At 49.0% G+C, this 24,075-nt stretch overlaps 1 protein-coding gene across 1 annotated transcript; it reads right to left on the minus strand.

The window, feature by feature from the left end:
- Positions 1–7,710: 7,710 nt before the first annotated feature.
- Positions 7,711–11,121, minus strand: Hoxc11 (homeobox C11). The gene is made up of 2 exons (XM_005067336.4): positions 10,256–11,121; positions 7,711–8,921 (listed from the first exon to the last, which is right to left on the minus strand). Exons 1-2 carry the CDS (start codon positions 10,935–10,937, stop codon positions 8,689–8,691), a joined length of 915 nt encoding a protein of 304 aa, XP_005067393.1. The 5' UTR covers positions 10,938–11,121; the 3' UTR covers positions 7,711–8,688.
- Between the last annotated feature and the right edge of the window lie 12,954 nt (positions 11,122–24,075).

Consider the following 24,075-nt stretch of genomic DNA (forward strand, 5'->3'; position numbering starts at 1 on the left):
GCTTGACCTTGCCCCTACTAAAACAAGGGATATTTCTGAATATAACCTGCAGGCCTTAGCTGGGTTGGAGGATTGGCGTATTCTTGCGGGAAAGGAGCACAAGAGGCAATTAAACCTCACCCGAGAAGAGTTCTTTTTAAGCGACTAGTCTGAGAGTGTTTTTTAGAGAAGAGGGGGGCGGTCTATTTTGTGTGTTGTGTGTGTGTGTTTGCTTTTTTTTTTTTTAACTAAAGGGAAGAAGCAAAGGGGAAATGTGTGTTTAAAATAGTTCGTTCGATTTCTCCATCACCTTTCTTCCAAAGCGAACTAAACTCTCCACCCCTTCCTCAGGAAACGGAATCCAGGGAATAACTTGTCTTTCCGGTAGCCCCGCATTTTTCCCTAGGCAAAGGCTGTGGGCTTTCCTTTTTCCGAAGAACCAGAGCCCCCGTCTGGGAAAGGATTCCTGGGCCGAGCGCACGGGCATGAATGAGTGAAGAAGCTGGACCGATTTCTGGAGGCCCTAGCCCGCTGTGATGGAAGAGGACTAAGGAAAGAATTGTGCCCCGAATTCCCCCAACCAGGCGTGGAGAAGAAGACCCAGGAGTCCCTTAATTCCAGGGTGGAAAATCGAAAGATCCGTGGAGTTTGAGACTTATTTGCAGGCTGGCAGGGGAGATCTGAAATACTTTTGTGTTTTCATTTGCAGTGGTAGCTCTGGATTCAGCCTGGGGGTTATCCAGGGCAAGGTTAGGCTGTTTAGGCCCCAGACCAGACTTGGGACAGTCCCCAGCAGCAGTCAATCGAGGGAGCCATTTGTTTCACTGATCATCCCGCGGGAAACAGCAGAGACTTTATGGCCACTCTGTTTGTATTATCTGCATAAGTCTTTCCCCACTAGTTTGATCGAAACTGTCCCCTTTTACGAGGACCCAAAGAAAATTTGCCGTCATATTTATCAGCTGGGGATAAAAATTTAGTATGGGAACTGATATTTCCTCATTTATGAGACGATGAAATTAAAGACCAAAGCAATTGAGAATTATATGGCTTTGGGGTTCCCTCCCCCCTCCTTCACGTCTCTTTATTTTCCTCCATGGTGTGCCTGTCCCTGGAGTCTGCCCTCTCAAAACCCTGCCCTTGTCCCCTGTTTTGGAGTCTGGTAGAGCCCTTTCTCCAACAGCCAGGTGCAGCTGGCCTACCACAGCTCTTCCCAGCGTTTATTTCAAGGACAGGAACTAGGGAAGGGGCAGTGTCTCCATGTAGAACATGGTGTGCTGGCTGGGTAGAAGGTTTTGAGGGAAGAGCTTTGCAGGGGACAGTGGGATGGGAACCCAGAGATACGTAGGGTCAGAAAAGGATGAAGTCAACAAATTCTAGAATAATCCTCAAACAACATACTCCCTGACAGCAACTGGCTGGCTATCAAGAGAAAAAGCAAAGTCATTCAGCTTCTGGACCTTTCTTCCCTACCAGCCATACCCCCCACCAACCCAAGGCTACCTCTAACCTCAGCCTTGGGAGGGAAGGGAGTTGCTTCAGGATTCTTACCATTATTAATGGAAATAATACCCTCAGGAGAAAAGCTTCCTGCTTCAACTCCCAGCTCCTCACAAGAACGAATAGTGTTTAAAGTTGAAATAATTAGAAGTATGATAAACATGGCCCATTAATGAAACAAGATATCAAATTCATCAGCCTAAGTGGGACCCCCATTGGGACAAATGTTTGCCTCTAATTACTCAAGATAAACGAAAATCCAGCGCTGTTAAGCAAGAGCCCGCTGGCTTGCTCGGACGCAGAAGCGACTAACTTGTTGGCTTTTCCAAGACTTTGGGATCTGACTCAAAGGAGGTAAAAGGCAAAAATAAGTGAACATGAGGGCGCCGAGTGGAGAGCATTTGTGTGGGTCGAGGAAAGTCCTGTCTAGTCTGGGTCCCAAGCCCTGCCCCCTTGGGCTTGCCTTTCCTGAGGCCACGAGCAAAGGCAGTTTCCGTCCCATTGTCCCGGCCTGGCGTTCAAAGGCATGCGCGCCGCCTCAGCCGAGTACCGGAGCCACTGCCAGGCGCCCTCTGGCCTTACCCAAAGGGCACCTTTGGCAACTGGAGTGGGCCCCAGGGAAAGTCTGTGTTGCTAAAGTCAAGCCCATACTCTCTTTTCTTTCTTTCTTTCTTTCTTTCTTTCTTTCTTTCTTTCTTTCTTTCTTTCTTTCTTTCATTCTTTCTTTTTTTTCCAGGTTATCTCCTCAACTCCCCCCAATGCAGACAGCCCTGCACCTAAGCCTCACTTTGGGTCTTCCCTTTTCTTACCTCAACAAGGAAGTGAAAATTCCGGGGGACTGCAGGCCAAAGTGGGACTCAGGCTGTGCCTATGTCTCAATTAATCCCACCCATCTTAAGAGAAAGGCCCAGGCCCCTTTTACTCTTTCCGCCCCGGTATCCAGACACTGAGGGGCAACCCTGTTGACTGGACTGGGCCGCCTAGGCCTCCTGCGGGCCTTAGGGTCGGTGAGCAAAGCCACAGAAGAGGGTTCAGGGCTCCTGGCTGGCTCCAGAAGGGCCCGGCAGCTCTTCGGGGCCCGATAACCTAAGGGTCCCTGTGAATGGATAGGAATGAGGCTAAGCTCTTTTTAGCAGAAGCCCTCAAACTGCCCCTGTTTCCTCCTCTGAAAATTGTCGGAGTTTCCTTGATAGGTTATGGATGATCTGGAAAATTCTGAAGATGATGAGAAAGACGGAAGAGTGTATCTCCTTTTGGAATAAAAATAATTAAATACAGTTTAAAATGTGCGTACTGAGATCTCTTCAAGCAAAAATGGAAAACAAAATCACACCATTGACTATTGGGATTTTCTTCTTGTTTTGGAGGCCGAGATTAATCCGTTCTTTTCCCAAATCTTGAAGGAACAATTCGCTTTTCTTCTAGAGCATCACTTGAATTGAGAGCAGGGAAACTCCAAGCAAAATGTGGAATGCTCGGAGGTTCAGGGGAAAAGGGTTTCAAACAGGTAAAAGAGGTATGAGGCTGAGGCCGGATAAAGGGCTTCTGTTCTACTTCGGATTTTGCAGTCACCCGGCAGGCAGCGCCGCCAGCGGACTCGCTCGCACATCTAGACATTGTACACACTTGCACCCAGAGGCTCTATAGCGTCCATCCACATGTCCAGCTTGCACTTAATTGCACGTACACAGCCTCGAATATTCACTTCTATCCAAAGCGCTTCCCTCGATCCTTGAATCCTGAAGTTCGCTATCCCGCCCGACTGCTTCCTGGCCCTCTGAAACCTGTTATTTAACCTTGTCTATGGAATCGAAACCAGACCGCACAGACCTCTGAGACAAATGTTAGGAGGAGGAGCCCAAAGGGAGGAGGTCTTGGGGGGAAGGCCTTGGTCCCCACTTTAATGGTTTGCTTCTGAGTTGCTTTCTTAGGTCAGATTTCCAGTCAGTGTAGACTGGTTGGGCTGCCTTGCTCCTGAGGGTAACAAAACAAAACAAAACAAAAAAAACAGGATCCTCCTTCACCACCTAAATTTCTTTTCGAAGGTTTTTCGTCTCTTCTGTTTCCTTTTTCTTCTTTTCTCTCATTTCTCATCGTCCTCCTTTCTCTTCCTTTTCTTTTTTCTCTAATTTTCCTTTATTTTTCCCCAAGACTTTAATTTGTTGTCTTGTTTCCTCCTTTAACCTTTTGATTTCTTCAATTCCTTGCTGCCCCTCCACTTTTAATCCCACCAAACCCCAGCTTCTTTATTTTTGTGTTGTGCTGGGTTATATGACTGGGAAAAAGGCCGGGCAGACCCGGGCCTCCTCATTCTAGTTGCTCCGGTTTGAAGTTGACCTTCTGCCTTCAGCCGAAGCTGGGCTCCTCACAAGGCGAAGTGTGCAACAGTCAGCCAGCAGAGGTGGCCAGGCCTCAGAGTCGCCATTAGAGGGAAGGGAATGTAGACTCAGAGGCACCCCCCCATCCATGCCAAAGGCTCCTTGAAATGCTAGGCTCCAAGGGTCCCATGTCGTCTTCATTTCCAGCACACTAAAGAAACTTGGTCCATCAAAGCCATAATTAAAGAAATGCTCCCATATCTTTGTTCTGACTCCAGAACTGAGCACTAAATAGATTAAAGTTGAGCCTGTTTGTGCTCTCAGCACTAGAGTTAGAAGTGAGAGTGAGGGTCTGTCAGTTACAGGTAGAAGGCAGGTCCAAGGGGTCATATATAAATTGGCATTCCAATGCCTTGTCCCAACGTAAGTACTTTTGTTCTCTGTAGAGGATTCAGGAGAACTGGAGCACTCTGGGCCGCTGTCTCCTTTGATTCTGTAACAACTGCAATCTCCAGGCAAGAATTTCCTGATAGTTTGGATTTTTTTCTTAAACCCCAAAGGCAACAGGGATAGGGCTATGTGTGCAGAAGCCCCCGCCCACAAATTAGGGGTTTGAATCGGGATTATATGACTCCTCTACTCCATGAAAAGGGTAGAAAGTGTGTGTGTGTGTGTGTGTGTATGAGAGAGAGGGGGGATCAGAGAGAGAGAGAGAAAGAATAGAGCCTACAACAAAACAGGCTATAATTGGGGAAGGTTTGTCATACAGCTGACATTTTACAAGTTTGGGGGAATCTATAGAGTGGATAGTGCTATCCTGAATGCCTGCAGTTACTGTTTGCTGGCAGTCCCCAAAGCCAGGTCCAGAGTAGACCTCAGAAAGGACTAGCCTGACTTTCAAGCCTTTTTTGCCTTCAGCAAAGAAAAGTACCCCCTTACACATATGATGAAGCCTCAGGGCTCATCTTTCTCTCCTCCTCAAGGATTCCATCCTGTGTCAAGACCTAAACTAAGCTTTTTTCCCCCTTCAAGGAGGGAGAATCTTGTAAAACTTTTATGCCAAACAAAGTTATAAAAACTTCCAGGGCGTTGCCTTTTCTAAAGGTTTATATGAATAATAAAGAGTGTAGTCGCGTGCACACGATATTGGCCAGCTCTGGGCAGGAAAGGATTAGTAAATAGCATTATCCATCCCTAGAGCACCAGGAAATCCTTGGGGCTACCCACTTCAGAGAATATCGGCCTGGAGAGGAATTGCCCTAGATTCCTAGGAGGGGCGGGAGGGTTTGGGTGAGGGAGGAAGGGATAGTGCCCTTGACTTCCTTGAAGTTCAAAGTTCTCCTTTGCCTTCTTGAGAAAAGGCCTCTCTCTTCTGACAGCCTTCTCGAGAAATGGTAGTTCCTTCCCTTCTGGTTAACTGGTTATGAGTAGCTCTGGCTCTCTTCCCCGTTAACCACCTGGTCTGCAGCTTTTATTCCTTCACCCCCAGCAAAACTTTCCACTCTTTCTGTCTGGGAGACCTAGAACCCAGGGGCTCCCGCTCAGAGTGAGGGTGGCAGGCCCACCTTCAAGGCTCCTCTGCTTTTCATTTCCCCAGCCACCTAGGATCTGAGTGACAAAGAAACTCCAAATCCAAGGCTACCTACAGCCCATTTCTCATTTCAAGCACCCCTGACTCCCCTTGCACCCCCAAAGCCCATAGTGGAAAGGGGGTGGGGCTCAGAGAGCTCTCAGCCCACACCACTTAATACCCTTGTAAACTCCCACGTGCGCTATAAACTTGGATTTTTACAACCAACATTCCTCCTTTAGCTCCAGGAAACTTTGAACTCGGCCTCTGGTTTATTTACTTGGGGGGTGGGGAGCTGGGAGCTGAGAAAGGCTGGAGGAAAAGAGGGAAAATGTGGGGCAAAGGGATGATGGGGTGTGGGGCCTGGGATGTGTTGGAAGAGCCCAGACCATCCACTGGGGGTTTGTTTACTGTTTAGGACGGAAGCATTTTCTAACACAGGCCAGACTGGGTCGTTAAGGGCGAAATGAAACTGGGTTTAGAGGCTCGGGGACGCTTTATGGCGGCGTCTAGACTGCGATCTTTTGTTCCAGGGCAGCGTTGCGGCTGGAGGGGATTACCCCAAGGGGTTGAGCCCAGAGTGCCCCTGCCAGCAAGGGGGGTTGGACATCCCGGGAGTTTGAGGGAGGGTTTGCTTGGGGGCCAGAGACCCTCCTTTTTTTTTTTTTAAAGAAGGTCGCTGCAAAATGCCAGGTTCTTGGGTTCAGATCACACAAGCCTTTGTTGTTCTTTCATGACAACTCTCCTACCATCCTTCAGAAATCTCTTTTGGAAGAGAGGTTCTTTTCTGGCTGTGTATTTGTGGGAAAGCGATAACTGCAAGTTTTAAATATTTTTTCCTCCAAAATCAGGAATCATTGAATGCTAATAGTTTCCTTTTTAAACTGGTTTGTTCTATGGTTATCTATCGTTATATAGAAAATATGGGCGGCAAGCTAACAGTCCCTGCATAGCTGGATATAGTGGATAAACATCACATCTCAAGAAATCCTCCCTCTCATGCACATACAGAAGACCCTCAGTTGTGTTCCTGTCCACATTCATTAAATACTGACAGTGTTCACACACCAGGGAGGACATAAGCTGTGTGTATCAGGTCACATTTGTTCCATGCAGACAAAAGTGCACAAACCGTTTTACTCCTCGTGTGCACACATAAAGACACTGACTGCCTTGAATGATAAAAGATTGTGAGCCACAATACACCCAAGTTGGCAAATCTCAAAGAGCCACACTTAGAAATTAGAGATCCAGATTATCTAAGCTCCTGGAATCCTTATCATCAAAACAGAAAGTATCTATACCAGAGCCCAGGGTCTTTCATCCAACAATGTGTCATGGATGAAAACATTTTTTTGGAATTCCATAAAGACAGAAAGACAGAAGGAAGATGAGAGAATTGGTCTTGAACCTCTTACCTCAAATAACAAATTTGGAAGAGATGGATGAATGTCCTTACCGAAGAACTGAAATAGGTAGTTAACTTTTCACAGAAGAAGCACATGCAGCAAATAGAGATTGGTGTGGAGACTGTCCCCATAGGTCACATCCTTCCCCAGTGCCCTTCTCCTTGCTAATTTCTACATAACATCTCTGGGGCTGTTTACTCTGGGGCATGCAATGTATAAAAGTCAGGGTGGCCCCAGCCTAGGCATCTGGTTCTGTCTGGAGGAGCTTGACCATTTGGGCCAAAGGGGAAGGGGATGGGCCCCACCTTCCCACCCCTAGAGGCTGTGAAAAAGACAGGGAGGGGGCTGGTTTGTCCTCTTCTCCCCTCCTCCCTTTAAAACTGTATATTTAAATTCCAGTACAGAGAGAGAGAGAGAGAGAGAGAGAGAGAGAGAGAGAGAGAGAGAGAGAGAGAGAGAGAGAGAGAGAGAGCCCTATTCTCAGTTCTACATATTTAACGGCGACAGACATCTGGAAGGGGGGTGGTGGAGCCAAGAAAATTCCTATAAATTTGAATTTGATGATGGTTACAATTAACTCCACAACAAACCTGTACTTAAAACAGAAAGTGTTGCTGGGCATTTGGATGCAGCTTGAGTTGCACAAGGGGAAAATGAGCTTAGGAATACCATAGAATGTCCTCTGCTCCAGAGCTGGAGTGGCCTTTGCACACCTTTTGCCCCAGCCACTGGTGCTGAGCACACTGTCCCAGCCCTGGCCTGCGTCACCTCAGAAGGCCAGGTTCTCACCAGCAAACTCTCCCAATGGTGGCAGCCTCCTCCTCCTCTCCCTCCTCTAAAGCCACCACCATCATCTCCACCTCCTCCTCTGCTGTCTTGGGAGTGCAGGGGGTTTTAAGAGGAGAGGGGTTAATAAAAAGGTCAAATAAAATCATAATATTGAACAGAATGAAATATCTTTATTTGCCACCAAAAAAATTCACAGCAATCCCTCTGAGATAGGAGTCAGGTGGGGATTGCACATGTACACACTCACTCACGCACATGGACAGAGATGGACAATTAGAATCTCACTCCGGTTCAGCCTTCCCCTTCCTCTCCAGGTAGAGAGGCTTATTAAATTTATTTACAGAAATTCAGGCCCCAGCTAGGGGGAGGTGCCCAGCCTCATTTTTCCTATGCCTTCCCCACCCCAATCCTGTTTCTTTTAAAGGAGGTAACAACTGCATAGACTAGCAATAAATCCAAGGGGACACTGCATGGGGAAAAGTTAGGACACCTCAATGCACCAGTTAGGAGTTTTCAAAAGAGGGCTCTACACATTTAGGGTGAGACGGGGCCAGGCGCAGACGGAGGTAGGACTTGGACTTTGCACACCTAACACCAGGTCAAAGGTACAGGAATTTCACAGCAAGGCAGGATCACATTTAGCAGTCCCCTAACGGAGGGGCAAGGCTGGGTGGGAGCGAGGAGCCCAGGAGGTCTCACAGACAAGGTGGCTCAGCGGATCTTTTCACTTGGGCTAGGGAAGGCTTGGAGTTCAAGGATTGTTCAGCTCTGGCGCCCACTGTGTTCGCCCCTCCCCTCACCCAGTCCAAGCAGCAAGACTTTGTTGCAAGGTGTATTTTCTTTTAAATAAACAGTCTTGGGGCCTTGGCGCCAACAGGGTCCACTAGCCACGGATCAGACACTTTCCTCACGCCTTTTTCCAGGCCGGGTCTCTGTCCCTACAGTGAATTAGACCCGAGGCGAAGGAGGTTCTGGAAGGAAGTGCCAGTAATGGCAGTGGGGGGCCAGCCCTGGCCACAGTCCAGTTTTCCACCCGCGGAAAAAAAGACGAGTTAGAAAATAAAATAAAATAAAATAAATTTCCCTCTTTTCCTCCCCCCACCCCAAAGGGCTAGGTCTGCAGTTACAGCAGCGGATTTCCTGAAAAATACTGCAGCCGGTCTCTGCTCAGTTTTTTTTCTTTCATCCTTCTGTTCTGAAACCAAATTTTCACTTGTCGATCAGTCAGGTTCAGCATCCGGGACAGCTGCAGCCGCTTCTCTTTGTTGATGTACACGTTGAAGAAAAACTCTCGCTCCAGTTCCCGGATCTGGAATTTCGAATAAGGGCAGCGCTTCTTGCGGGTGCGGGGGGCGTCTGGAGGGAGGGGAGGGGGCAAGTGCGAGGAGAGGGGAGAGAGACACGTGAGACCCCGGGCGACCCCAGCGGACCCCAGACGCTGAATGCTCTGCAGCACTGCTCCCGGTCCCGCCGCTGGGCAGCCCTCCCCCTGGGCCGGCGGCTCTTGTTCCGAAGCCGCTTCGCTGGGGCTAGTCTCGATCCCACTGTCAGGTCTAGCTTGGTCCACTGAGAGCCTGGTGCCCCCTGCCCCTCAGGCCAGACCCTACCTGACAGGGTCTGCGGGTGGAGGAAAGCCTGCCTGAGCCACGTGCTTTCCCTGGGGGTGCCCTGCATGCTCCTCTGAGCTGCCCTTGCCCCTTCCGAGTGGCCCCAAGCTTCTGCAAGTCCATGCCCCCCCCCCCATTCCTCAAGAAATCGGAGGGAGCCACGGAGAATCGGCGCGCGAAGAATTGAGTTCAGGCGAGAGCAGTGGGGAGTCCGGGGGAAGGGGGGAAACCAGCGGGTAGAGGTAGCAGGACACACGGGAGCCTCCTGCCAGGCCCTGGCTCCCCGGGACGCCCTGCCGCCTGCCTGCCGGGCCACGCACACTGCCTGACTGGGCCTGCCCAGAGGCCGTAGACCCTGGAGAACGTCGACACCCTCAGCTCAGGGGAGCTCCGATCTTTTCCCCACTCCCCTATACCGCCAAACCCCGGCTTGCCCGGATTTCTACTAAAAGACCCGCGAGCATGTAATTTGAACATAAAAAAAGAAAGAAAGAAAGAAAGAAAGAAAGAAAGAAAGAAAGAAAGAAAGAAAGAAAGAAAGAAAAGAAAAGAAAAGAAAAAGTCGTTTTAAAAAGAAGCGGAGCTGCTGTCTGGCCTTCAGTTCCTTCTGTCCCTTACCTCTCCCCCTCTCTGGGTTTCTCCCGGTCTGTCCGTCGCCCTCCCCTTTTCCCCCTCCACCCCTCCCCTCCCTCACACCTCACCCCACCCCCGCAGCCCGTCTCCCCATCCTTTCTTAAACGCTCCTCTAAGTTCACGATCAAAGTTAATATCACCCGCAATGGTGGCACTTTTAAAAATTTCACAGACTGAGGGAGATAACGGAGGAGGGGGGCTCACCCTGCTTTTCCAAAGAGTCCCTTTCCCTCCCTCCCCACCCCTTCTCCATCGTAAAAAGTCGAATCGTTGGGAGAGAGGGCTTTGTAGGTTATAATAAAATCCTTTGAATGCTTATAAAACTCCACATAAAATAGGACTGACCCAAAACACGAGGCTGTCCGCGCTCCCCTGGCCTCCCCCCTACTCCAGCCCTCCCTCTCTGCTCCCTCCCTCGCTGCCCTCGGGTTCCCGGCCGCTGCTACCTACTGGGGGCGGCTCCCTTGGCCGGCTCCTTGGTCGCTGAGTGGGCAGAACCAGACGAGCTGGGATTCGTATTCTCCTCCTCGGCCTCGGCCTCAGCACCGGCCTCTGCCCGGGACGCCAGTCCCGAGGCCGGGGGCGCCTCAGGCTCCCCCTTGGCCTCGCCCTTGCCGGAGCAGGGGGGCTCGGCAGGCGCATCTCCGCCACCGCAGTAGGCGTTGTCGAAGAAGCGATCGAAGGCTTGGGGCAAGACGCTATTCTTGTTGACTGAGGAGTAGAAGCCGGCGGGGGCCGCATGTGGGGCGCTGGGGTGGTGGTGGCCGCCGTAGGAGCCTTCATTTTTCATGAGAATCTCAGTGACTGTGGAAGGAGGCAGGCACTCCCGGTGCATAAGCTCGTCGGCCGCCGCATAGCAAGACGAGTAGCTGTTCCGATGGTGCCACTTGCCGGACGGCTCCAGGCCGTAGGAGACCTCCCGGACCGGGGGCACCTGGGCTGAGTAGGGATAGGAGATCTGACGAGAGGGGGCCTGGGGCAGGAAAGAGGAGACGGTGGAGAACTCGGGCACGTAGTAAGTGCAACTGGGCAGATAGAGGTTGGAAGCGCAGCTCCCTCGCTCGCCGAAGTCAGCACCCCTCTCCTTGCGTGAAGGCGAGCAGAAGTTGCCCAGGTTGACCGAGTTAAACATCGTTCTCTTCTGCGTGCTCCGGATGGAGGTTTTGGACCCGGTCTAGCGAGGGGGGAAATTTTGGGAAGGCGAGATGACGCGTTATCCGTCTTAGTCTCTCTCCCCGAGCACGTGATCCAAAGTAGATATTGTCATATATCAGTTCGGAGCACTTCGCAGACGTAGGAGGGGTTCTCTCTTAGGTAAGATCGGGGACGTTCAGGCGATTGGTTTGCAAACACCGCAGAAACATTATGAAAATCAATTGCAGATTTGTATTCGTTTTTCTCTCGTCACTCCCCTCCTCTCCATTCCACAGAGTGAGCAAAGGAGGAGAAAGAGAGGGTTGGGGTGGGGTGGGCGGTGGGATGGGCGGGGGCGGTGGCTGGGAGGGGGTAATTGTATTTTTTTCCTAGCTGCTGCTCCCCCCACCCCCAGGATTGGGGGAAGGAGGAGAGCTTTCCGTTTAGGGGTCTGGCCTCCTCCTTAAGAGGAAGGACTTTTTCCTACCTGATTTCCCCAGGAATAGTGAATCCTCCTCAAGTCTCAGGGACTCTTACCCCTCTACCTGAAGAATCAGAGCCTATTTACAAGAGTTTGAGGTTCTTTAGATTATTTTCCTGGCCAGAGCCGGGTGAGCTCCCTCATAGGACAGGTTCCAAAGAAGAGTATCTGAAGTTTCCCAAAGGTGAGGCAGACCAACTATGAGCCAGTGTCCCAACTTTGTCTAGCTTGCTGTGCTGCCGCTGGCTAGGGACTCCTATTAGTCATAAACCAATGGTGAGCAGCGCGCCAGCCGCCCAGCCGGTGCCTGGCAAAGTCTGGGAAAAACCTTCTCTAATGTTGTGTTAAATATTTAGTATGAGAGAGTGGCCCTGGGTGAATATTTCATGCCTGCCTTTATTGTCAATCAATGTGCAGAAAGCTACATCCACTGTGGATTTTAAAATCCCAAACCCCAAAGAAAAAGATTAGAATGAGAGTCATCTATCTTCTCTCTATCGGGGCCCTTCGAGTTGGGAGCTCAGCTCCAGCTAATGGGCTGAAAAGAAGCTTGGCAATAGGATCCATTGCTAAGGGAACTAAATTGAGGAGTCCTAAATTTTTTAAAAAATGATTTTGGGAATTTAGGTGGGCAGAGAGGCCAGGTGTCTATCTCTAGTATCAACCAACAAGACAGTAGAATAAAACTGTGGTCCCAAAGTAGGCAGGGGTGGGGCCAGAAGTCCCCAGCCTCTCCCATGGAGTCTTCTTTTCTGCCTTCTCCTGCTCCTCAGTCCAACCCTGCCCTCCTCCAAGTCTGTAAGCCTCCTTCCTGGACTGCTGTGTCCAGAGGGGAATACTCAGCGATTCTGCCTTCCTTAGCTTCTCAGTCCTTTGGCCATTACAACACACATCTGGGCAGCTGAAAATAACTCCATTGAAAGGTTCTGGATTGGGTCCATGAGATTAGAACAACTGGTACAAGCAGAAAATAACAGTAACCTTGGTCCTAAGAAGGAGCTATCAGGACAGAGAGTGTGTTAAAGAAGAGTGAAACCCCCAACAACTCAGCCCTGTACTCTTAGGGAAAACCAAAGGCTGGCTGGCTTCAAGTTGGTTTTCCTATTTAAAGTATGTTTCATTTGATTTTCTTTGTTGAAGGGTGAGGCACTGAAGTCCTTAACGAGAAAGGGAAGATACAAAATAGTTAGTTTTTCCAAATACAGCCTCCGAAAGCCATTCCTTCTCAATTCTTTTACCTGTCCAAATTTACTCAGTCTTTAGAATCTGCACCCACCACAATGAGTCTTATCCTGGTGTGTGTGTGTGTGTGTGTGTGTGTGTGTGTGTGTGTTGTCCTGAAATACTGCAAAAGAGACCCCCAGTGTCTATGCACTTAGTGCTAGGCTTTGCTTCTTGTACTTCTTAGTTCTGGCCAGATCTTAACTGGGGTATGTCCGTAGAGTAGGAACCAGAAACAGAAGAATTCGTTGCATTTTCCTTTTCCTTTAGTCTTTTTTTTAATATATAGATGGAGCTGAGGCCACATTTTTAATTATGATGGTGAGGGAACTATGGACTGTGGCTTTTATAGGGTTTGCACTGACCTCATTAAACTTGAGTTTACTGGAGGCAAAATGCTCCCCGAACAGTGATAGAAGCCAGCAAGAGGAAGGCCAGAGGTACCCCATCTCTTGCCAAGGGGACAGTCTGGGCTCCAGCTTTCCCCTTGTTCTCACTAGGCTCTGCTTCCTTCTTTCCCCCCTGATCTCCTGGGCTGTGTGGGGCCCAATTCCCTAAGTCTTGTTTTGCACAGCCTGGGAGAGAGTTGGGAGGGGGGGTGTCTGCTTCCTGTGAGAAGACAGCTGTGGGCCTGAGCACTTGAATTTGACCACCAAAGTTTATTCCTGGGCCACCATAAAAGTGAGGCAGGCGGCTGCAAAGAGCAGCCTGATTTTCGTGAAACCAAAAGAAAGAAGAAGGGTGTCAAGGAGATGATGTCTAGGACACTTTAGGGTCCTCCCACAGACTTGTGGAAAGAAATATTCTTCTCCATAAAAGCAAAGCATGAAGTTTATTTTTTCTCTGGTGTTGGTCTTTCAAATTTTTAAAACAACTTAAAAAAAAAACCAGCAACTGTCCATTGCTGCTGGGGTCAATGAGAAAAGGCACTGGTTTCCTGGTCAGTTAGATGCTGATTAGCAAAAATGCTTAAGGTGGTGGGGGTAGTGGCCTGCCTGCCTGGCTTTGAGTCCAGACCACCTGGAAGCCTCCACTGGGTTTTGCCCTCTCAGTCTGGGGCTTCGGGTCACAGTATCCTTTACATTTGGTTGGAGGGACACATCTATGGCCCCTAAACCCATCACTTGGAGGCACTACTGAAGGCAGCTGTTTTCCTTGTTTCTGTAATTTGTTCTTGCTTTAATTCCTCACCTGGTTGATGCAGGCCATCTCTTCATCTGCCTAGAGTCCCAGTTTTCACCTAAATTCTCCTGTGATAGCCACCCTACCTCCTTGAGGATTCTTGGTGGCCTCCGTCCTTGCTAGCTTCGCGGCTAGTAGGCCGCTGCTTTCTGGGCTGCTGCTGCCTCGGTGGTCTGGCTAGAGCTAGGACAGACTCCAGCGGCCTTCCCTCCCACATAGGAAACAACAGGGTCAGATTCAGAAGGGGGCACTGTCTACTGAATTCTGTCCTGGGTGGTTCTTAGAGCAGCCTCCGGCAAACAGCAGCCTTGTGGTTCCTTTCCCACCTCGACCTTCCCTGAATTCTAGAGTACACATCTCGATAAGGGAAACAGACCACCCCACACCCCACGGAAAACCCTAGGAGGAAAAAGGAGGCCTTAAGTTCAGCCTCTTGTGGAGTCAATGAAAACAAGGAGGTCCTACACATGGGCATCCTCACTTGTTCCCAGGTTCCAATGGCGAAGAAGGGCTCTTAGTTAAAACAGCTTGCATCTTCTTGCTCATTTTTCTTTCACGGAGGCATAGAATAAACCTTTAGCGTGCTTTGGGATTTTCAAGGTAGAGGTTTATTTTGAACTCGGGACACCCACACCTCACCCAGTCCTCAGAGATCCAGAATGCGAAGGGCAAAGGATTGCCTGTTTTCTCCTCAGCCCAGGTCAGCGCTGCAAGCCCAAGGTTTCAAGTTAGGCCACCAAAGCGGGTGGATCTGCTGGAGGAACCTTCGGGGGTCCATGGACAAGGTAGGGGAGCAAAGAGCAAAGCCGGAGGCTTCCCCGCCCCCGCCGCCCTACCCAGCTTCCTCCCCGGAGGGGTTGTCCCAGGAGGCTAGCAATGCGACCCCATTTCTCCCATAAAAGCTCCGTTTTATGAGCCAGCTTCACCCCCACTCCAGCTCTAAAACGAAGAACCTGTCTTAAGACCAGTCTGGAGATGGAGCCGCTGACATTGGGCCTTAGTTTCCAAAGCTAGTTTCCAAAGACTCCACAAGAGAAGGTATTTTCTGTGGGAGGTTGCCCGCTTGGGCCACCGGCATCTCCTCGCCTCGCTGCTGCTGCTGCTGCTGCAGCAATGAACAGGCTGGGTTGGGTTGGCTGGAGGGGCCATTCCCGGCTTTAGCGCCTACTTAGGCTCGGACCCAGTCCCTGCTGATCAAAGTGAGCTCTCGGCATTTTTATGAGATCAACTTCAGTGGCTCCTTACTTGTAATCAGACGCCTGGGTCGAAAATGCAAAATGGAAAAGGAGGGAGGGAGAGAGAGAGGGAAAGGGTGAGAGGGAGAGGAGGAGGAGGGAGAGGAGAGAGAGAGAGAGAGAGAGAGAGAGAGAGAGAGAGAGAGAGAGAGAGAGAGAGAGAGAGAGAAAAGAGAGAATATAAAAAATAAGATGACACAGAAGATCCCAGTCACTCACGAAAAAAGACCCTTGCCCCCAGCAACAATGGTTTGTGGGTCTGTCTCAGCTTCCAGGCCCTGCCTTCTGCCTGCACCTTGGCCCGACTTCTAAGCTCTAATGCCAGGGCAAACAGAGAGAAGCCCTGACTAGCCTGTGCTAGGAAACTTCATCCGAAGCTTCCACAGTGGAACCTCCTTGCGTGGGCGACGTTATGGCCTAGAAGTACACAAGGAAGACACCTCCTGCTCTTGCTTTAAGTCTCTCCCCTCTTGCTGCCTTCCTCCGAGGTCCTCTCTTCACTCCAGCCAGAAGTTGAGTTACAGGAAGATTCGCCAGAGATTTATCGCCTGGCCCCAAACTTGGAGAGCCTCGTTGTCATAAACAGCCGTCTATTGTCTAGACTTTTATCTCCGGGTATGGATCTGGATCTTGCATTAGTGAGGCTCTGGGGATACGGACTGTCTCCGTGGTGTGTGCAGTGCAGCCGGTGGTTGCCGGCGATCACTGGGGGGTTTGTTTGGGTCAGTTTAGAAGCATGAACAAATCTGTTCTTGGAGTTGTGCAGGTATACCTAAGTATCCACGGGAGGAAGCCTGGGATGGAGAAGGTCTCTTTCTCTCTCTGCCTGGGAATGTTCTGGTGCGTGTACTTGTGTGTTGGGTGAGAATTTGTCATGGTGTGCTTTGTTCTGGGCATTTTAAGTGTTCCTGTCTGGGCTTTTTCGGATTTTATTAACCAGCATCCGCTTGGCTGGTTTATGTCCCTTCCAAGCAGATCATCTGGTGTTTTTCAGTATCAAAGTCTATTGTGTGTGTTGCCTTCTTTGGGGGAACGGTTTGGGGTGATACTTTCTCAGCCCTTTGCCCCCTCAGGTTCGGCTTCCCACCACATTCACAGCTTTGGCCTTCACAGGGTGTCCGGCTCTGCCTCACTCTTTGCAAGTCCCCTCAAATCTCCAAAGAGCCTGGCAGTTTTCTGTCACAGACATAGAAAACACTATTGCAGGGTGAGGTCTGGGTATGATGGTCTTTCCCATACTGGGAGGAAGCATCTCAGCTAATAACCCCGACTTGCTAGGGCTCTCCTTCACAAGCTGAAGGGTCATCAGGGGGGGCTTCTCAGTCCATTTCAGCAAATTGGAATACTGTGAGAAGAATTCTAGGCCCTGCCAAAGAAGGCCTGCCACCCCCTCTCTGAGGATTCCTGACAGCAGACATCCCGCCTTGGCTGCCCTCAGCCCCTATCCAAAGAATCCAGGTGCTTTAGACACAGTGGCATGCTGCCAATGGGCAAAACACCCATCTCTTCAGATCCCAGTGACAGACATTGTGTGGAAAAACCAGGATTCCTAACACAACCAGAAACAAGGTGTTCAAGACCCTTTGTTTTCCATGTAAGATACTGAGTAGGAAGACACCAAGATAGGGAGCCTGGTCTCTCTATCAGCTGACCCTGGCTGCAGCTCCTGGCTGTGCCACCCAGGCCTCAGTCCCACTTCAGGTATCATATAGACTGGAGACATTCCCAACCAGGTAGGTAGAGTGGAGTGGAGCTGGTTCTAGAGGTCAAATTTCTGGTTAGCAAAGTAGAGGTGACAACAAAGTAGGGGTGCGGGGGGGGGATTAGAGCATTGGGTTTAGCCATAATCACTTTTGAAACATCCAACCTCCTTCCCTCCCCTTGCTATAGAATTCCAATTTTGAAAGAAATAATTAGGCCTTAAGATGACTCTATGAGCACAGAGGAGCCGAAAACAAGTAAGATTCAGGGAAAAGGAGGTAAGTTCTCCATAGATACCCCCACACCAATGAACCCCCTCTTAACTTCACCCCACTCCTAATCTGGAAGGAAGGAAAGAATCGAGGATTCAGTATCCTCCCTCCCAAGCTGTACCCATCACCAATTGCCACGGCGGCAGCGATCAGGCCAACTGCCCTTCTACTCTGTCTACTCAGTATCTCAAAGCTTGTCTCAGGCTCCGCCTTACTCTCCTGTGCCTGGCCTTCCTCCATTTCTGCTTCTTAGTGCTCTGAACCAAGAAAGACCTAAGCCAGCTTCTCCGCACTGAAGGCCAGGATAGGGTGAGTACTGGGTCCTTGCAGCTAGAACTTTGCTTCTAACCTCACCAGCTGCAGCCTTCTTCTTTGGTAGCCGCCTGTTTAAAATGTTTCTTTCTTACTTCCCTCCTCTCCCTTCCTTTTCACCCCGGGATCTGAGAAAGAGAGAAATCCAAGCCCTCCCCATCCTTGTGACCTCATTCCTCCTTACCAAACATTTTGCTTTGTTTTCAGAAGAAAATCATAATATTCAGACAGACATTTAAGCTGCAAATGAAGTTTTCTTTATGATGCTTAATTTTCTCTCCAATTCTTAAAGTCCTTCTCCACTCGGCTGCTGTAGAACGGAAGGGATTTACAAGTCTGCAGAGACGATGGGGAGTAAAGACATCGTGTCCAGGGTTAGAGACAATGGTGAAACATACAGAAGACAGGAAGAGGTGGGGACAGCCCCAGCTGGCAGAGAGCGGAGCCAGGGGCAAAAAAGAAAAGTTTCCTGGAGTATTCATTAGTTGACTGCCCTATTCACAGCTTCCTGGGGCTGCAGAATTCACCCCCAATAAAGAAAGGAGGGGGCCTTTATTATTTTTTTTCAAGTCCTGTGTTTACAAGACCAGAAATGCCAGTGCTAAGTCCTTCTAGAGAAAAAAGCTGCACCGGAGGACCAACGCCTTCCTTATAAGGTACGTAGCTAACTTGACCTTCACTTTGTCATGGTGCTCCCGCCCACCCAGACTGCTGCAGAGCCAGAACAACTACTGACCCTTCCATCTTTCTTGTGCCTTTCAGTCTTTCCCTTCCCGATTTCTACCGTTTCTTTTTATTCCCCTCCTTCCATTTTATTTCCTGGTTCTTCTTTCTGCTCCTCTTTGTTCATTTCTACCTTGTTCATGGCCTCACGATTGCTGATTTCTCCCAACACTCTATTGCCTCACTCTCTGTCCCTCTTTCCGTGGTAATTCTGTCCTCTCTCCTACCGTCTTCAGATTGCTCAACAACAAAAAGCTTAATATCTTTCCCTGACTCCTGCCTTTAACTGACCTCCCGAGCTCCAGCTGGGCATTTACTTCAACTTGGGTGTTGTTGAGGAGTGGACACCAGGAAAGGCTTTGGGGATAAAAGCGGGCTTCACTCGGGGCCTAGTTCTCATTTGGGGTTGACAATGAACTTGATTTTGATAAGCTTCTTTCTTGCTCTAACAGACCTCATCCACCAAGTCTCCATAACCCTAGTGACCTTATGCTGAGAACTAAACCTCCTGTTGAGGTGAAAGCAACACCCATTGCCCCCTAGGCTAAGAGGGGTGAGTATCAAATAATTGTTTCTCCATCTTGTCTTTGGACTGCATATCCCCTAAAATCTTAGCGATTTCCCTTAAAACATCCAGGGGAGGAATTTAGTGTTTTAAGGATTTCTGGAGATTCTCACATATCTAAAAATAGGAAAGAGAAAAATTCCTGGGGTCTCTCTCTCTATCTTGCCTCCAGCTTCCAACAAAGCCTCCAACATTAACTCTAATCATATCTTGTGTGGTTATAAAATTATATTCTCGACACCCTGTAATTATCTATTATTCACTTACTTGTGATAATTACAATATTAGAGGAGGCAGATCTATGTAGACAAAGTGAATCCAAGCTATCCAAAATGAAAATGAAACTGGATAAGAGAGCTTCAACCAGATGGATCTCAACATTTCTCCACTGTTTCAAATCTGTAAGCCCTTGCCTGGGACCTCCTTGATTTTGCAGGACTTGGGGTATATTGAAAGATTCTACCTTCTCCCTACCCCATATCCCACACACCACCTGCCCCCTCCTCCCTCTCCTCCACACAGACACCAGAGAGGGTCAGACAATAAAAAGGAAATACTTTCTCTCTCTCCCTACAATTATCCAGATAATTGCATGAATTCTTCCTTGAATACCACTGTGTAGTCAGGGTAGGGGTTTCAGCCGGAAGTAGAGGGGACAGGATTCCACACAGGGAGGGGGGAGCTGAGAGAGTCCCCCGTTCTTACATTCCCAGACTTTATAGTTCTGTCTAGTGTTACATTGTTTCTTCAGGCAAAGATCTTTGTTCCCTTTCAGTCATATTTCTCCCTTCCCCCTCCCTTTCTCTCTCCCTCCCCCTCTTTTTTTGGTCCCTTTAAAGGAGACTCAGATCATCTCCTGCTCTTAATAGATGACTATAAAAGTAAAATTAATTCCCCCTTGCCCTTTAATATCAATATCTCTCTGTTAAGTATGCACATCATCGAGAATAAACAGAATTAAGTGCTACAACCTAAACCAGCAATTACACCCAAGGTGTTCTCTCTCTCTCTCCTCCCTCCCTCCTTCCCCCCCCTCTCTCTGTCTCTCCCCCTCTTCCTTCCCCCCCCTCGGGTCTGCCTTATCTGGGAATGTTCATTCTTCATTCTCATGAAAGATAACTGGGGCATACTTGTATATTTTTATTTTTTACAAGCTCTTTGGAGCCAGAGCCCGCACCAACCCGGTAGAAAGCGTCTGCAAAGGCAGAGAGAGCAAAAGCCAGAAGCAGCGAAGGAGGGAAGAGAAAGCTAGGCGTAGACCAAAGGGAACAATCCAGAAATTCGAGAAAAGGAGCCGGTGGAGATGCCCAATAGTGACAGAAGGAAAATAGGCACACACGGAAAAAGGCTCATGTAGGTTTTCTTTTCTTTCTTTTTTTTTTTTGTCTTTTAAATTTTTATTGGGAGCTCAATGAAGAAAAGTCATAATTCAGGCCAGCGGAGGAAAAGTTATCCGGGCCCTAGCTCACAGTGTGACCGACCCAGAAGGAAGGAACTCCGGAAAAACCCGAATGAACGCCAAAGCAGTTGCTTCTGGAGGTTGGGCTCTTGAAAGCCTCCTCAAGGCCTCCTGGGCTTCTTTGCTCTCCTCCTGGGTTTCTTTGCTCTCCTTATCAATCTCATCTTTATGAGGAGGCTTGTTAACATGACCAGCAAGCTGGCCACGCACATCTATCTCCACCGCACCGTGCTCAGCAAAGCAGCCACCGGTGCGGGTGGGGAGGGGGCGGACTGGGAGGCTCTAATTAATTGATTCCTTTGGACTGTAAAATATGGCCGCGTCTACACGGAACCTGTGGACTCATAAACAATATGTCTGCTGAGTGTGAGTGCACTGTCTCTCACAGAATCTTTCTATAGGCATATGTATTAGCATCCTGCGTTTGAAAGACTCAGGTAAGTTTTTTGTTTTTTTCTTCTCACAAGCCACAGCACAGTTCAGTGCCAGAAAATGGATCTGCTAAAATTTGTGCTTTGAGATTGGTTTTCTCTGCTGCTTGTGTAGACCCAGAGATTGACTTCTGACTGATCAAAATCATAGCCCCTCTGAGAAGGTCTGAAGCCTCTTCCCTTCGTAGGAGCAGAATGGGCCCAGGTTCAGGCCTTGCATCATGATGCTGCCTAGGCTTGAGATTATACAATATTTTTTAATTGACCTAAAGGAGCCCACGCTCACCTTTACATATCTCTCCAGATCACTGTCTACCCCTTTCCTTCCTGACTGCATAGAGTATTGCTATGGCATGCTTGCATTAGACCTAGAAGAGTGTGTCTTGTGACACATGATGCAACCCAATTAGATAGCTATAACAATTCTATATAGTCTTGATTCTGTACAGAATCCTGCTGTTCTCAACAGACTCCAGCTTCAGACAAGAGACACAGGAGGGGGAGGGAGTGGAATAAAAGTGACCACTTAGAGAATAATATTTGTTGACATACATGGCTGTTTCAAAGACAGAAGTACTAGACAGAGGAAAAAAAAACAGCCTATGTAGATTGCCATGACCAACGCCAGCACATCTTTCTGGCCTTCCGTGATGCTCTTAAACTTGATTCTAGTCTCTGCACTCAGCCATGTCAGAGCGGCTTCCTGTCTTCCAGACCCTCAGCTCAGGCTTTAATATTCATTTTAAAATGTTTATAATAAAATGAATCCAAAGAATATGCCAATACAATTTACAGATTTTTCATATTCTGGGTAGACATACAGTTATATTTATGCAATTTCACTGAGTTTTTACTGCTATATTAACATCTGGATGACTTTTCATACAATGGTTCTTCATATTTTGGAATGTAGAAGCATGTAACTAAATGAGTTGAGAGTTGTACATTCCCTATAAAGGATATATGCATGTATCTTGCTTACATATGTAATAAAATTTGCTTGTGAATATATGGGTCTACTTTTCATCTTTTTCCAATACACCACTTTGCCATGCAGCAAATGAAAGCGCTTCTGTGTGTCTATTTTTATAGGGAAACATCTTATCTGTGTATTTTAGGTTCTTTGCATGTATCAGCCGCGGCCACAATAGAGCTAAGTTGTGCAGTTTATGGACCATCTTTCCATGCTCCCGAGTGGACAGTATGCTCCCACAGACAGTTTTCCAGATAAGATTCCATCCACACAGACCGATTCTTGAAGGAAGTTCTCCACTGGGGAATCACAGAAACAGACATGCGAAGACTGGTCTCCAATTCCTCTCAATAAGAAGGCTTTGAGCTGAATAGGGAAATCATACTTTGGAAATGGGCTAGTTCCCACTGGTTAACGGTTGGGTTTCCTTGAGGCCCAATTTATTGACTCCCTTGCCAAGCTTCAGCTTGGGACATAGGCCTTAGGAGAATCAACAGTGACAAGCTTGACTAAGAAAACTTAAGAACCTTAGTTCCAGCAGCCCAGGTAGTACCTCATACACAGGCTGTTCTTCAAGGTCCCCGGCAAACTCCAGGGAATGGAATTTGGGCCGCACCAGGTCCCAGAGAGACAGTTTCCACTGCTCTGGCCAGCAGGGGTCATCCCGTCCTTCCTGGGGGCCTGGCAGCCCTAGGAAGCCGCCAGAGCTGAGGGCGCGGAGTTTCATACACCAGCCAGGGCTTTGGGCGCCCTAGCTTTCTTCCAAGAGTGAAATAGGAACAAGATTAGAAGGAGATCTCAAAGCCTTCTCCCCGTCACCTGCCCCCAGGCCGAAGCACTGAGGATGCTTGCGTAGGGAGGGGTCTCGTAGCCCCGCGTCATCCATCGGCGGCGACGCGCCTTTGTCTCGGCCTTTTCAGCAAAGGCTACCGCGGGAGCAGGCTAGCAGCGCCCGGTCACTCAAGAGGCTCCCATCTAACGGGAAAGGGCTCCATCCATAGACCTTAGAGCAGAAAATCAACAACTGTCTAGACACCCGCTGCCACAGAGAGGAGTCCGCTTTAGATCGAGGTGGGGCGTGCGCGCGACTGCGGCCCGCGGGCGAGTGACCTGCCTTTAGCTCGGCACCACCTTCCGCGCCCCAGGCGCCCTCTGTGCAAAGGTTCGGCGGCTCCAGGGTGCGTTTTTTCCAGCGACTGGTGCCTTACAACCCCTTCCCTGTTTTCCTACACACGAAGGAAGCGCGCTCGGGTGGTGTGTGTGTGTGTGTGTGTGTGTGTGTGTGTGTGTGTGTGTGTGTGTGTGTGTGTGTGTAGGGTGGGGGGCTCGGCCCGGCAGACCGGCGGGTGGTGTGTGTGTGTGTGTGTGTGTGTGTGTGTGTGTGTGTGTGTAGGGTGGGGGGTTCGGTCCGGCCGGAAAACAAGGTCTCAGGGGTTTGCTTTGTTTGCAGATCTGGGCCGGCAGTCCCTGCTTAACGCTGAGTTTGAGCCACGGATCCAAGGAGCTGGGTTTCTGGCTACATTAGTATTCACGGAACCGGACTGTGAACCCCATTATCTCCTACGTGCTGGATAATGGCTTCGGCAATACAGATCAGCATGCAGAACTTAGTGGATGATCAAATTCAATAAAGACCTCGTTTGGGATGGTACATACACGCAACATGGCAATTATTTTCCTACCTAGATTATTCAAGTAATTCTATTTTCTTGCTCTTCTAAGACCCAGTCACAGGCACAAGATACTTTGTCTTAAAATTGGAGTAAATTAGACTTTGGAGCTTTAACTAGACAAATAGTTGTAACATTGATGCAATCCCCACCTAGACAGAGACAGAAGTATTGCTTCTTAGTTTGAGAAGATTGTTATAGTGTTTTTCCTTCATTAACTTCTTCAGTTTATTGAATCTGGGAGCCTTCATAGACACCATTCAACAAGGTGCCCTCTATTTAATATTGGAAGTGTCTGGGAATATGTCAAAGGAATAAAATTCAAGACCAGTTACTTCTACTCATGGTCTCCTTATCACCCCTACATCCCATTTTAGGCCAGAAATCCTTGCACCATTGGCCCTTTCTATGTATACATCATAAGAAATGAACAGTCACCTGCCTGGATTCATTGGCTTTTCCCCTTTATTCAGATCCAGAAGCAGCCCCCAGCCCCTCCCCCCAGCTCTTGGTTCTCCTTCACTCTGAGGGGATTTTTATATAAGCACCCCAAGGCTTCCTGCCTGTGTCCAGGCTCTACAAGGGAGTTGGGAATTAAGAGTAAAGGGAGAATGGGATTTGGTTTTAGTGTACTACTCTCTATTGTCAGGAGAAGGAGAGAGATTTCAGGGCTGGAGGCACAGTTGACTCTCCTGGGGGACCCTGCTATTTCTGGAAAGAATTTGGAGGAGACTCCCAAGACTGGAGTCAGACAGTTTAGAAAGGATAATTGAGGGGAGAGCAAGAGGCAGGTTCAAGTGTCCAGGCAGATGGAAGGCATTTCCTAGAGAAAGAAGAATTGGGTGGAGGTGCTGCTGCTTCAGGGGAACAATGCCTCCCACCCCAGCTCTGGCTCTGGAAAGGCCCTGCCG

This window comes from Mesocricetus auratus, unplaced genomic scaffold (assembly GCF_017639785.1).
Source record: "Mesocricetus auratus isolate SY011 unplaced genomic scaffold, BCM_Maur_2.0 Super-Scaffold_100010, whole genome shotgun sequence".
In the NCBI taxonomy this organism is placed as follows: domain Eukaryota; kingdom Metazoa; phylum Chordata; class Mammalia; order Rodentia; family Cricetidae; genus Mesocricetus; species Mesocricetus auratus.